Source organism: Ictidomys tridecemlineatus, chromosome 9, assembly GCF_052094955.1.
Source record: "Ictidomys tridecemlineatus isolate mIctTri1 chromosome 9, mIctTri1.hap1, whole genome shotgun sequence".
NCBI classification, from domain to species: Eukaryota; Metazoa; Chordata; class Mammalia; order Rodentia; family Sciuridae; genus Ictidomys; species Ictidomys tridecemlineatus.
In genome coordinates this window covers 121645844-121658853 of record NC_135485.1, presented here as the reverse complement: position 1 = coordinate 121658853, position 13010 = coordinate 121645844, and the positions used below count along the sequence as shown (strand labels likewise).

The following is a 13010-nucleotide window of genomic DNA, read 5'->3' as shown; positions in this document are numbered from 1 at the left end:
AAAGAAAATTACTGAAGGCTGGTTCCCAATCTGGAAATCTCTATTAGTTTGCTAGGGCTGCCATGACCTTATGGAACAGACTGGGTAGCTTAAATGACAGAAACTTATTTTGTCATAGTTCTGGTGGCTTGAGGTCCAAGATCAAGGTGTCGGTGAGTTTGGGCTGGCAGGGTGAAGTACTAGGGAGGAAGCCTTGAACAGATGAGTTCTGGGGCTGTTAAAACTGAAACAAAACAAACAAATGAATAACAAGAAACAAAACTCCAGAGATCAAGTCACCACTGATAAACATTTGATTCTGCTCCTAAGTCAGAGAACCAGATGTGGTTCCATTCCTGCCCTTGTGTTTTGGCAGATCACTGAAGGTCACAGAGAGTGGCTTCCCCTATCACAGGGACAGCCACTCCGGTTCCTAGGCTATGGTGTATGAATCCAGTATCCCTAAAACCTATCTGTTTTGCTGGTGTCTTAAATGATGCCAGGTAGGGAATATGGCTCCAAGTTCAAGGCTTTAGAGACTAAACGGACCAGAGGCTTCTGTGTCCTCCTGGAAAAAGGAGCATCATTTAAGAAGGGGTTACTGTGGCCTTGTGCCCTTGCAGATTGAGCAGGCATCAGAGAGACCTTTCCCAAGACAGAGTCCATTCGTGGGCTGCTTTCCCTTGGTTACTGCTAACTTACCCTATTTGGTTATTTGAAGTCTTGGACACCAGTCACCAGAAAGACATAATCTTACAACCTTCATGGAGACCGCAGAGCACCTAACCCCTCGTCCAGCCATGTTAAAAGACACTCTTTCAAAGCCCAAATCCCCAGTGATGGCAAAGGAAAGGGAAAGCAAATAAAATATCTGTTAAACAAATCTGATATTAGCCAGATCTTCCCCTCCATGTTTTCTTCTTCAAATGGTGTAAGCCATCCGGGCAGAGAGAAAGAAACAAATGCCATCCACGGTTTAACTCTAGGATCTGTCTGATTGGAGATACACAGGCTCCTCGGGAACATCTAGGCTTCTGCCTCAGGCATGAAGCATTCCCTTATAAAACAGAACAAGGCTTCGGAAGACATGGATGAGAGTCACAGACAGGCTTAGGAGGGATCGGTACAATGCCAGGAAAACAGGACAGAGGTGGTGCTGTGACCGAGGCTGGCAGCTTCTCCATGGCTCCCTACCCACATGGTGGTCACAGCAGCCAGACTCAAGTGCCAAGTTCCAGCAGTAAAGCAACCTTCAGGTAATAGTTGTTCCTGAGTACCCTTCTTGGTTTGAGAGGCCCTTCTCTGCTGACTCTGCTCTTTAGGAGAAAACACTAGATGGGTTTGGAGCCTTGAGACATGCAGCTACCCAGCACCACCCACCGCCACTGAGCTGGCTAGTTCCTTGGATAACAACCTTGGGCACATCACTAATCTATGTTTGTCTCCAGATACTGGATATTGATATAGTAACTGCTAGTTACCTCTTTGCAATATTAGGAGCATAAATGAGGCTGTAGGAGAGTTTTGTAGAAACGTGCTTAAACCAAAGGTTGATGATCTTAATAAAAGTTACAACCTTCAGGACTCCCTTCTTTTTGTTGTTTGAAGTTCACAGTGCTTGGTATTGACATTATGGAACTGGGTTTTTAGTTTCCTTAAGAGAAAAATTCCATTTGTATCTTACTAGTAAAATAGCCCTGGATATAACTGATCTCCAACTATCCATCAGATTGTAAGTCACTTTTTAAAAAATATTTATTTATGTATTTTTAGTTGTAGTTGGACACGATACCTTCATTCCATTCATTTATGTGGTGCTGAGGATTGACCCCAGGACCTCGCACCTGCCAGGTGAGTGCCACAACCCCAGCTCTGTAAGTCACTTTTAAGGAAGTGTGATAAGTTATTCTTTTGAAAAGTAGAAAAGTTTTAGAGGTGGAAATTGTAACCTGAATTTTTTTGTTGTTGTTGTTAACCAAAAGTAGGGACTTCCTTAGGTAAAGTGATATTGAAATCCTATTTCTCAGAGAATAAGTGAATTAGGATGACAGTACTGATGTTGGTGATGGTGATGATGATGACATTCTTAGAGATATCTCTTATCTAGTTATAGTCCCCAAGAGTACAACATTTTCCCCTATGGAGGGGTTCTAATTTGGGGGAAATGTTTTGTGATATATGATTTTACAAGTCCATTGGAAATCCTATGAGGATTTACTTTGGAAATGAAAATGACACTCAAATTCATCTGGAAATATAGCATATAAGGAGAGCAGGGAGCATTTAGAAGAATAAAGCCTAGAGCCTTGGCTTACCAGACTCTGCAATCCAGAATAAAGGCCACAGAAATCAAGTGAAAGCAGAAGATGAATGAACAGCACACAGAGTCCAAGAATAGACGCAACTGCACATGATGCCGAAGTCACTTCAAATCAATGAAGGAAAGTGTACTGTTCATTAAATGGTGTCGGGACAACTGGCTAGGCATTTGGGAAAAACAAAGCTGGATCCACCCATATCTCATTTCTTGCTTCAAAATAAATATCAGATGGACCAAATATTTAAATGTAAGGAAGAAAAATCTTAAAAGCACTAGAAGAAAATATGGGTAAACATTTTCACGATATTGCAGTGGAGAAGGCATTTCTAAGTATGATGTAGAGCCCAGAAATGATAAAGTAAAACAATAAACAGATTTCAAGGACATAAAAGTTGAAAGACAAATTAAACTGGGGAAAATACGACCCATGTGAGAAGCAGAAAGTTAATAAATTAAATATAAAAAGAGCTTTTTACAGTATAATAATAAAAACATTCCCAAGGACAAAGTACTTGAATAAAAAATTTACAAAAGAAATATAAATAACCAATATATTGATGGAAAGATGTTTAAGCTTACTAATAACTGTGATTTTTAAAAAAAAAAAGCCAGTGAAAACAAGATCTTCCAGTGAAACATGGTAAATTGATATGGTTTAAATATGAAGTGTCCCCCCAAAAGCTCCTCTGTTAATGCAGGAATGTTCTGAAGTGAAATGATTGGATTACGATAGCTGTAATCTAACAGTGGATTGATGGGTTAATAATTTGAATGGAATTCTGTGTGACAACTATAGATGGAAACAGGTAGGGAATAGCCAAAAGAAGTAGATCATTGGGACATGCCCTCAGGGATTATATCTTGTCCCTTAGTTGGTCTGTCGTCTCTCTGTATGTCTCTCTCTCTAGTTACCATGAGCTGAGCAATGTTCCTCCACTACATCCTTCCATCAAGGTGTTGTGTCTCACCTTGGGCCCAGAGTAATGCAGTCTGTTGACCATGAACTGAATCTCTGACACTTGGCGAAAATATACTTTTCCTTCTCTAAGTTGTTCTTGACAGGTATTTTGTTCACAGTGACAAAAACCTAACTAACACAGAAACCAAATATATGCATTTACCTCCTTTCCTTCCTCAAACACCGCAAGAATGACCGCAAAAGAATAAAAATAACATAAACCTCCAAGTACAAGAGGAGGCGAGGAGTCTAAGCAATCAGTTTTGGAAACTGGAAAGCAGACGGTCTGTGGACAGTGACTGAGAGCAGAGGACGCTGGCACATGCTGGCAGCAGGAGGTGCAAGGGAGAAACAATCATGCCAAGAACTTCAGGCAGGCAGAGGGATTGCAGGACTTCTGGAAGCAGGTTCACGGGGGATTGATAACAAAGTGCATCCGTGAATCAGTGTAACGTCCCCACACTGGCAGACTGCCAATGGTCAAACCCGAGCATGGGGCTCAGAGGTGCCTGGCATGCAGAGAGGGCAGATGGCACAGAAGTCCTCCTCTAAACCGAGAGAACCTAGCTCAGTCCTCTGTGGCAGCATCATCCCTGACCAGGCTGCCAGGTTCTGCCCTCTGTAGAAGACAAACCCAGAAACACAAAATAATGTGAGTTTTGTTTATCTGAGTCTTTTTTGTGTCTTAACATTTCAAATGTTTGGTAACTGAGTGAGAAGAAATTAGAAATGATGTAGGGATGATACCCCAGGGGAACTGGGATGGGGAAGGGGAGAATACGCTGTGCTCTGTAAAATGAAAGAGAGGGAGAGTTTTAAAATTTGTCCACTGCAAATCATCCAGAGTGGGTATTTAGTAAGACCAGGCTGTCCTCCCAACAGCATGCTTCTCTTCCCTCCTCAGCAGTGGGGTAGTCTGGGAGCAGCTCAGAACGGCCTGGAAATCCTGAGTCTGAAAAGGAGGTGTGTGGCAGAGATCCTACCTGCCATGGGTCCCCTGGGAGTCAACAGGGTCAGTCCTCATCCCTGCTTTAGGGACTAGAGTGGGCTGAACTATGTCCCACCCCCAAAGATATATCTGAATCCTAACTCCCATTACCTTATTTGGAAATAGGGTCTTTGCAGATATAATTAAGGATCTCAGGATGAGATCATCCTAGATTCAGGGTGGACCCTAATTCCAAAAGACTGGCTTCCTTGTAAGACAAAGGAATGGGCCATATGCTACCCAGAGACACACAGACCCAGAGTGAAGTCCGCATGAAGAGACATGCAGAGACCGGAGTGATGCACCAACAAGCCAACAACACCTGACGCCCCCAAAGCTGGAGGTGGCAGCTTTGTTTTCTCTACAGTCAGGATCCTCCAATACCCACACTCTGACCTCCAGAACTGTGTGAAGTTTCTATTGTATGGTATCCCTAGAAAACTGATACAGGCATGTTCAAACTTCTACCCTCTCAGTTCCTTGCTACCACCCAAGTTTGCAGTCAGCAGTGCACATAGGAGGCCTGTGGGTCTAGCACACTGTGAGGCTCATGAGTGGATGTGCAGGCAAGGCTGTAAGAGCAGACTGGTTTATAATAACTAGCCACGTGGCTTGGAGACCTCCACTTGGGCTCTTGGAGGCCTAGCATGTTAGACATGCACTTGTCCACTTGGCTTGGGCTACTGATAGCCAGACTCAGGCCTTGTGTAGGAAGACTGGATTTATTTATGGGGAACTATCCAAGTCAAGAGAAAAGAACTCTAGATATGCCACTCCTCCTTGTTCTCCCATGAAAAGGCCCGGCCAGGTCAGCCTTCAGCCCAGCCTGCCTGTCAACAAGCCCTCCCTGCCAGCAAGAGCTTCCAAACAGTGGACAGGCAAACAGCCAAAAGTCACTATATATTTGAGAAAGAAGTTTATGCAACTATAATAGACAGAAAACTGTATTAGTCATTAGTCAACTTTCTGTTGCTGTGACCAAAGTACCTGAGGAGGAATGGTTTATTTTGGCTCACAGTTTCAGAAGTTTCAGTTCATGGTCCTCTGGCTCCATTGTTCGGGACCTGAGGTGAGGCAGAATATCATGGCAGAAGGGTGTAGTGAAGACAGCTGCTCAGCTCTTGGTGGCTGGAAAGCAGAGGTGGGGTAGAGGGGACAAGACAGTGTTCCTAAGGGCATGCCCTCAGGGACCTACTTTCTCCAACCATGCCCCCATCTGCCTACGGTTTCCACCCAGGAGTCCACTCAAAATATTAACCTATCAGATGGATTGATCCACTTAGAAGGTCAGAGCCCTCATGATCCAATCATTCCCTAAAAAATCCCACCTCTGGACATTGCTGCCTTGCTTAATACAGGAGCTCTTGGGGTCATTCTGGATCTAAACAATAAAGATTATGGAAAAACCGACAAAAGTTCTCAAAATAAAAAACAAGAGGACAGAAATGAAACATCTCATGAAGGGATTGAAGGTAAATCAAATAATTCTCTCAGAAAAAAATTTTAAAACTCTAAGAGAAGGGATATAGGAGAGAAAATACAAATTATGCAAGAAATTTCCAAGAACTGAAAAATGTTTCCAACATGAAAAACTCACCAAGTACTCAGAACAATGGATGAAAAAGATCCATATCTTTGTCTTTCCTTTTGAGAAATCCATAACATTTTAAAAATGATAATGCAGATCCATATTTATTGACATAGACTTCCATGACTCATTGTTATGAGATAATGAGCCTTCAAAATTGTTGTGCATAATATGAGCCAATTTATGTAAATGTATGGTTTCATAAAGAGACATCCAGAAGAAAAAGACTCACAGAAGACATTACAAAAATGTTACCAGGAATGCTCCATTGGTGGTGACATTGGAATATTTACTCTCCTTCTTATACTTTCCTATGTTAGATATTCTACATGAACAATGACACCTACAAAGAACAGTACAAAAGTGACTTTTTACTCTGTCTCCCCATTTCTTCACCTTTTCTGATAACTTGCCAAGTCCCTATTTCCAATCTCTGTGCCATGATTTGATCTACTTCTCACCTCTTTCTTTGATTCAGCCAAATCTCACTTTTTAGCTCCCTTTGTATCTCCACTTGGACGTCCCTCAGATGTGGGACTTAATCTGCCTCACGCTGAACACATTAATTTTTTTTTACCCAAAGTGCTCCCATTGACGATGTCTCCAATTTCACTCAGTATTTCCACATTTCATCCAGCAATCAGAAAACTGGGGCACCATTCTTAACCCTGCATCTCCAACCCATGACCTTTCTGTTGACCCCACCTGTAAATACTACCTCACATACATGTCCACTTCTTTCAATCCCCTATGGTCCTACCCATCCATTTTTCATTCATTATTCATTCAGCAAATATGGATTGGCCACCTCCTGTGTGCTAGGCACTAGGTTGAGAGCTGGCTCACAATGGTGAAAAGGACAGGTGAGGTTCCTGTTCTCATGAATCCAGCCCAGGTTCTAGAGAAAACAATGAACAATAAACAAACAATTGCCTCATGTAGTAACTTCTATGAAGAAAATAAACAGAAAGTGTGATAGAAAATAACCAGCAGGGAGAGGGACTATTGCTGAGAGCCATTGCCAAGTAGGAATGACGCATCGATATTTCCTTGCCAGCGTACCCCATGTTAAATGGACTTGCCTTGGAAATTTGCTGTGACCTTGCATGTGTGTTTGAGAAAGGTGACCCTGCTCAATGACCGGGGTGGATCCAGGATTAGGGTGTATCCTGCAGGTTTTAGGAAGGATCCTGGTTTAAGATAATTTGGGTTTAGGGCGTTCCCGGTTTAAGACAATAGGGGTTTTAGGGAAGTTGGAGGTTGAAGATTATTGCTGCTGGGATTAGGGTGTTCCTGCTGCTTGTTCCCGTTGAGTTCTCATGAGATTCAAATGGGATTGGGAAAAAGCCTCGTGGAGTAGGTGAATTGGCGGCAGAACTTGGATTTCCCCAGAACGTGTTTGTACAGGGCCGGTGTGAGTTCAGGAATAAAGGATTGCTGTTTGAATCTGCAAGGTGTGTGGTGGCTCGTGATTCTGTGCCAAGCCGAGACATTGGCAGACTATCGCTCTTCAGCTAGCAGGACTAGGGAAGGCTCCTGGGCCCGAGGGCTGCATGGAGGCAGGCAGGGTGTCTCCCTGGGATCTTGCTGTTATGGTTTGGATGTGAGGGGTCTCATGTGTGAGAAAAGCTCATGTGTGAGACAATGCAAGAAGGTTCAGAGGAGAAATAGTTGGGTTGTTAGAGCTTTAACCCAGTCAGTGAATTAATCCCTAATGGATTAACTTGAGTGGTAAGTGAGGGTGGGTGGGGTGTGACTGGAGGGGGTGGGCATTGGGCGTATGCCTTTGGGGTACTTATTTTGTATCTGGCCAGTGGAGTCTCTCTGCTTCCTGATCATCCTGTGAGCTGCTTCCCTCCTCCACTCTTCCGCCATGATTCCTCAAGCCCTGAGAAATGGAGCCAGCTGTCCATGGACTGAGACCTCTGAAACCAAGAGCCCCCAAATAAACTTTTCCTCCTCTACAGTTGTTCTGGTCACAGCAGCAAAAAAGCTGACTAAAACACTTGCCCTCACTCTTCTCCTCTTCAAATTGTAAGGGTGAAGGCATGAAAAGCAAACAAATCCATATTATTACCTTCCTGCTTATAATTCTTGTCAACATGACTCACAGGGACCTGTGTTTTCTCACCACTGTCCCTGCACATGCCCTGCTCTAACCGACCAGAACATTCCTGTCCCCTGAATGCATTTCCTCCACCCCTAGTCTCCAGGTGGGGGTGCTTTATTCCTGCTCATCCTTGGGCCCCACTTCCTCCAGGAAGCCCTTTGGGTCTGGCCCTTTTCAGACGTCCATGGCACCCTGAGCACTGTCTCCAAACTGCACCTTTGATCACTTATTTACGTATCTGAATCGGCAGGAGGGCAGCCTGGGCCTTACCCCACCACTGAATCCCGACGTCTGTGGCAGCACACACTCGATATACTTGTGGAGGCCACCTCGCTGGCATGGCCTTCATCACCTGAGCTGCTGTCTCCAGGCCAATTTCTCCACTTTCAACCCTTCCCTCACAAAATTCTTCTGTTAGAAAAATCTTTCTGAAACAAGTGGCAAAGACAGGGCAATGAATTTAGAAGTATTAATGTCCCTGTGGTGTGTGTGTGTGTGTTGGGGGGCAATGTACTCATTGATAAGAAATTCATGTTACACGGTATGGAAAAATTAATATCAAACAGGTAAAGGCAGATTGAGGCATCCCAAAATACTAGGCCAAGAAAACATGGAAGACTTTTGATCCTGTGCAAGTTGCTATATCCTGCCATTGACATGCTGAGGGTTACAATTTTCATTAGAGCAGAACATTCCAGTCCAATAGAGAGCTACCAGGCAATTTTCCCAAGAATTTCTTTGTTTTGTTTTTGCTGCTGGGGATAGAACCCTTCTTTCCTCTTCTCTTTCTAAGAATTACTTTATATCTACATATATTCTCCCCCTCACCTACTGCTGGTGCATGCTTGGCAAGTGCTTTACACTGAGCTCCACCTCAGCTCTAAGTGTACTCTTTTTTTTTTTTTTTTTAGTTGTAGACAATACCCCTATTTATTTATTTTTATGTGATGCTGAGGATCGAACCCAGGCCTTGCATGTGCTAGGAGAGCACTGTACCCCTGAGCCACAGCCCTAGCCCTCTAAGTGTATTCTTAAAATCACTCAATCCCTTTCTTATAAGACGGCTTGCTATCCTGTCTACACCAATCTAAGTTCTTGAAAAATAACTGATATAATCCCTTTCTCCATGTGAGGATTTTTTGCCTTTAAAACTTGTTTGAAATCTGTAAGACCCCAGAATATATTCCAGCCAGTCGGAAATGTCTCTTGAGCTGCAATTCTGCTCAGCACAAGTAAACTCATTGTTTCTTAATCAGTTTGTGCCTTGGTTTCTCTTGAGAGCCAGGAAGAGCAGGGCTGCCAAGGGAGGGGTATAGTTTACTCTGAGGCAGGAAGTTCATTTTCTCCCTTTGGTAGAAATTAGAGCCTGGAAAGCGGGTCCTGGACAAGCCCACGAGGGAGATCCTAAACCCATGCTTCCTGCTCTTGGAGGAGTCTCAAAGTTTCCCAAGGTGTAACTCCTCAACAGACTGTAGGATGTGGAGTTGAGGAAGGAGGATGGAGAGGGAGATGAAGTCTGAACAGCGGGGGCCCCCAATCATGAGGTTGTACATTACTATTCATCATTCACCCACTTATTCATTTAACAAATATGGAATTGAGGTCTTGCTATGTGTCAGACTAGATTCCTGATATTGGAACTATAGCAGCTGATAAGATAGACCGTGGTCAGCTCTCCCGGAACTTCCATATTGAAGGCTCTCACAATCAAATGTTCAATTAGGCATTCTTTAGGCAGCATTAAAGGTGGTGAAGGAAAATAAAAGAGAATGAAGTTGAGAGTGATGGAATGCGACTGTATGTTGGCTGGTCAGTAACCATACTGCTTTTCCTTTTAGTATCCTCAGCTCTTATAAAGTCTCATTTAACCCAGCTCTTCTCAAATTTTAAGTGCACAGTATCACCCTGGGGTCTGGTTAAAATGCAGATTCTGATTTGAGTAGGTATACACTGGGGACTGAGACTGCATTTCTTTTTTTTTTTTAATCTTTATTTTTTAGTTGTAGATGGACACAATACTTTTTTAAATTTTATTTCTTACGTGGTGCTGAGGATCAAACCCAGGGCCTCGCATGTGCTAGGCGAGAACTCTACTGCTGACCCACAACCCCAGCTCCTGAGACTGCATTGCTGACAGGCTTCCAGGTGACGCTTTGACTGCTGGTCCCTAGGCCACATTATCTTCCAACATGGGATTATAGGAAAAGCTGTGAGTCCCTTCTAAGGCTGAACTAATAGGGGTGTACATCTCCTGAGGATGGTGGGCAAGGCAGAGATGCTAGCTTTGAGGAAGGGCAAACATCAAGCAGCAAAGTTGATAGTGTGAAGTCCTCTGCCTTTCCTGGGAGGCAGGGTCTCAATCCATAGCCCCTTTGCATGACACTGGTTTGAAATCAGCAAGAGTCATGGAGCTTCCTTATAGGTTCTCCTATTCTAGAAAAGAAACCCCACGTGCATAGTTTGGTACCCAAGGCCCTCCATGGCCCGACTCTTCCAGGGTTCATTTTAAGTATTCATGAACTCTGGGTTCTTGCTACGGTAATGTATAGCCCCCCAGCCCCCATCGTTTCCTATGACCAATCCCCCAGCAATTTTTTTTCACCCCCAAACAATTTAGTGCTTCTCTTCCATCCATCTGGAATTCTAACTCCCTCTCAACACCATGTGGTCAGATCCTATTTGTTCTTCAAATCCAGCTCAAACGCCACACCCACCTCATCAAACAGAAAATCTAGAACTCTTTGCCCCAACCTGTTTTGAGACACTCATGTCTTCCCGTGAGTTAGTTTTGTTCTTGCTTTAAGGATGTTAATTCCTGAAGAAAAGCCCATCTCTGGATTATATTCCCTTCGTCCACCCCGGCATAGCTCCTGTATCTGGTCAGAGCCTGCGAATTGTCCTAGGAATTAAAACTGAAGTAGGATTGGATATATGTATTCACCACTGGTGGGAGAGGAAAGGACTAACCTAGTGGCTCTCAAGGCATCCGCTGCACCTGCTGGAGCTCGTTACACAAGCTAATTATGACCAGCCTGAAACCCTGGGGACAGAGCCCAGCAACCTGTCTTTCCAGGAGCCCCAGGGTGATGCTGACCGCACGCTCAAGCCTGGGCACCACACAGTTCGGCCCAAGGCCGGAAATCCACTCCTCACCCTCCCTCGGTCGCCCTCCTTCAATGACCCTTGACTCTGGGTCCCTGGGGGCTACTGCCCAGGAGAGAGGCAGCCAGTGCGGAGGACAGGAATGGATGGGGTCATCCTGGAAGCCGCAGGGAGACGTTGAGGGGAGAGGGATGGAGCCAAGGAAGAAAAGCAACTGGGCGCCCGGGAGGAAAGGAAGAAATGGGAGGGGATAGGCAGTCCCCGGGCAGCAGCACCTTCCAGAGGTCATCGTCCCTGTCCAGGGCCGGCCTCACTGTGTGGGCGGCGGGACTGAGGACCAGCTGCGCGAGCCGCCCCGCCCCGGCTGGGCCCCGGGACCCTGGCCGCGCCTCCCCGGCCCGCGACCGTACCTGCTCGTGCTGCGGGGACGCCTCCAGCACTGCCGCCTTGCCCGCCGCCATGCCGCCTTCTCCCCGCGCTGCCGGGCTGCGGCGTGCGGCGCACCGAGGCCCCGGGGTCCTCCGCGGCTGGTGGGGACCCAGCGGGCGGCGGAGCGGGCAGCCCCGCCCCGGGCGGCGCGGTGCGGCTGCGGGCGCTGGCGGCCACCGGGGGCCTGGGGCACGCGCTGCGCCTCCTCCGCAGTGGAGCGGCTCACGAGGGGCGTCGCGGTCGCCCGGGGCGCCCTGTGGGACCCCGGCCTCGCGGTGGAGAAGCCATTCTGTCAGCGGGGTCTGCAAGGAAATGTCCAGCAACCCGCCCCGGGAGCTTGGCACGAACCAGGGGTTTGGTTATCGGGGGTCAGGGCTGGAGGAGGGGACAGGGACAAGTAGGTAGCAAGAGAAACGTGGAGTAGAGAGAGTGAGAAATAGAAGAGGGAGGAAGAGAAAGACAAGGGAGGAGGGAGGGGAGGAGGGAGGGGGAAGGAAGAGGAGGGGGAGGGGAGGGAAGGGGGGAGACTTGAGAGAGGAAGAGGAGGGAGAAGGAAAGGGAGGTGGGGAGAGGAAGAGAGAAAGGGCGGAGTAGCAGAGGGGCCAGAGAAGAAAGTGGAGGAGGAGGGAGGAGCAGGAGGCAGGAGGGGAAGGGGGGAGAGGAGGAGAAGGGTCTGGGCAGGTAAAGAGTCGGTTTTCGCTTCAGATCTTCCCCAGAAGTAACTCTTAGTAGGCAAGATTTTCCATGGTTGTCCAAATGCTGAGATGGAACCTCTTTTGCACTCCCGGGAAAGCACACAGACTCAGTGAGGGGCCCCTGGGGTGCTCCAGAGCTGCAAGGCCTCCTGGGTAATGGCTCACAGCTCTCCTTTGCCCTCTACCTTGCACCTGGGCCTAAGGTTGCACTCAAGGCTGGGGACAAGCTGGAATATTTAGGTGAGCCTTAGAGAGACCTGGCTGTTAATGGAGGGAAATAGACAGTGAAGGAACACACAGTTAAGTCATCTGGTCGACAAAACAAGGCTTTTTCCATTTCAGTTTGTGAGGGCTCTTATTTTTTCAACATCCACGAGGAACAAGCTGCAAGTATCTGTGCTGTTGAGGGACTTACAGTCTAATGGGGTGGAGACAGATAATCATCTAAGGACATTTACCACGGTAAATGAACCTGGTTTCCAGCTCTAGTTGCACCTCAGACTCCCATGGAGGACTGTTAAACTTGGATTGTCCATCCCAGGTTCTGATGTCGGAGGTCCTGGCTAGAACCTGAGAATTTGTCTTTTTTAACAAGTTTCCTGGTGATGCTGCTGCTGTTGTTCACTTCCAAAGATTGCCTTGTAGTGTGATTGGGGTTTGGGAAAGAGGGTTCCAGATGGAGGGAACAGGAGATGCCAAGGCCTGCAGGCTGGAGAAAGCACAGTGAACTGAGGAAACCAAAATAAAAGGAATAGTTGACACTAACAGAAAGCTCACTATGTGCCCTGGCTGTTCCAAGCACTGCAGAGGCATTAACTCATTCAGTTCTCCCAACAACTCC

At 46.3% G+C, this 13010-nt stretch overlaps 1 protein-coding gene across 10 annotated transcripts in view; it reads right to left on the bottom strand.

Moving 5' to 3' along the window:
* Nucleotides 1-11969, bottom strand: part of Rnf175 (ring finger protein 175) — a 49920-nt gene extending 37951 nt beyond the window's left edge. Inside the window, exons 1-2 of one of the 10 annotated variants that reach the window (XM_078022000.1) lie at nucleotides 11456-11579; nucleotides 5233-5373 (exon numbers count right to left, since the gene is read on the bottom strand). Coding sequence is in view for 3 of the 10 variants with exons in the window: in XM_078021998.1 (XP_077878124.1) it covers nucleotides 11456-11506 (51 nt within the window). In the remaining 7 variants the exon portion in view is untranslated. Of the gene's footprint in view, nucleotides 1-5232; nucleotides 5374-8213; nucleotides 8270-11455 lie in introns of those variants that run through there. The other 9 variants (XM_078021998.1, XM_078021993.1, XM_078022001.1 and 6 more) reach the window with 9 other exon arrangements.
* Nucleotides 11970-13010: the final 1041 nt, after the last annotated feature.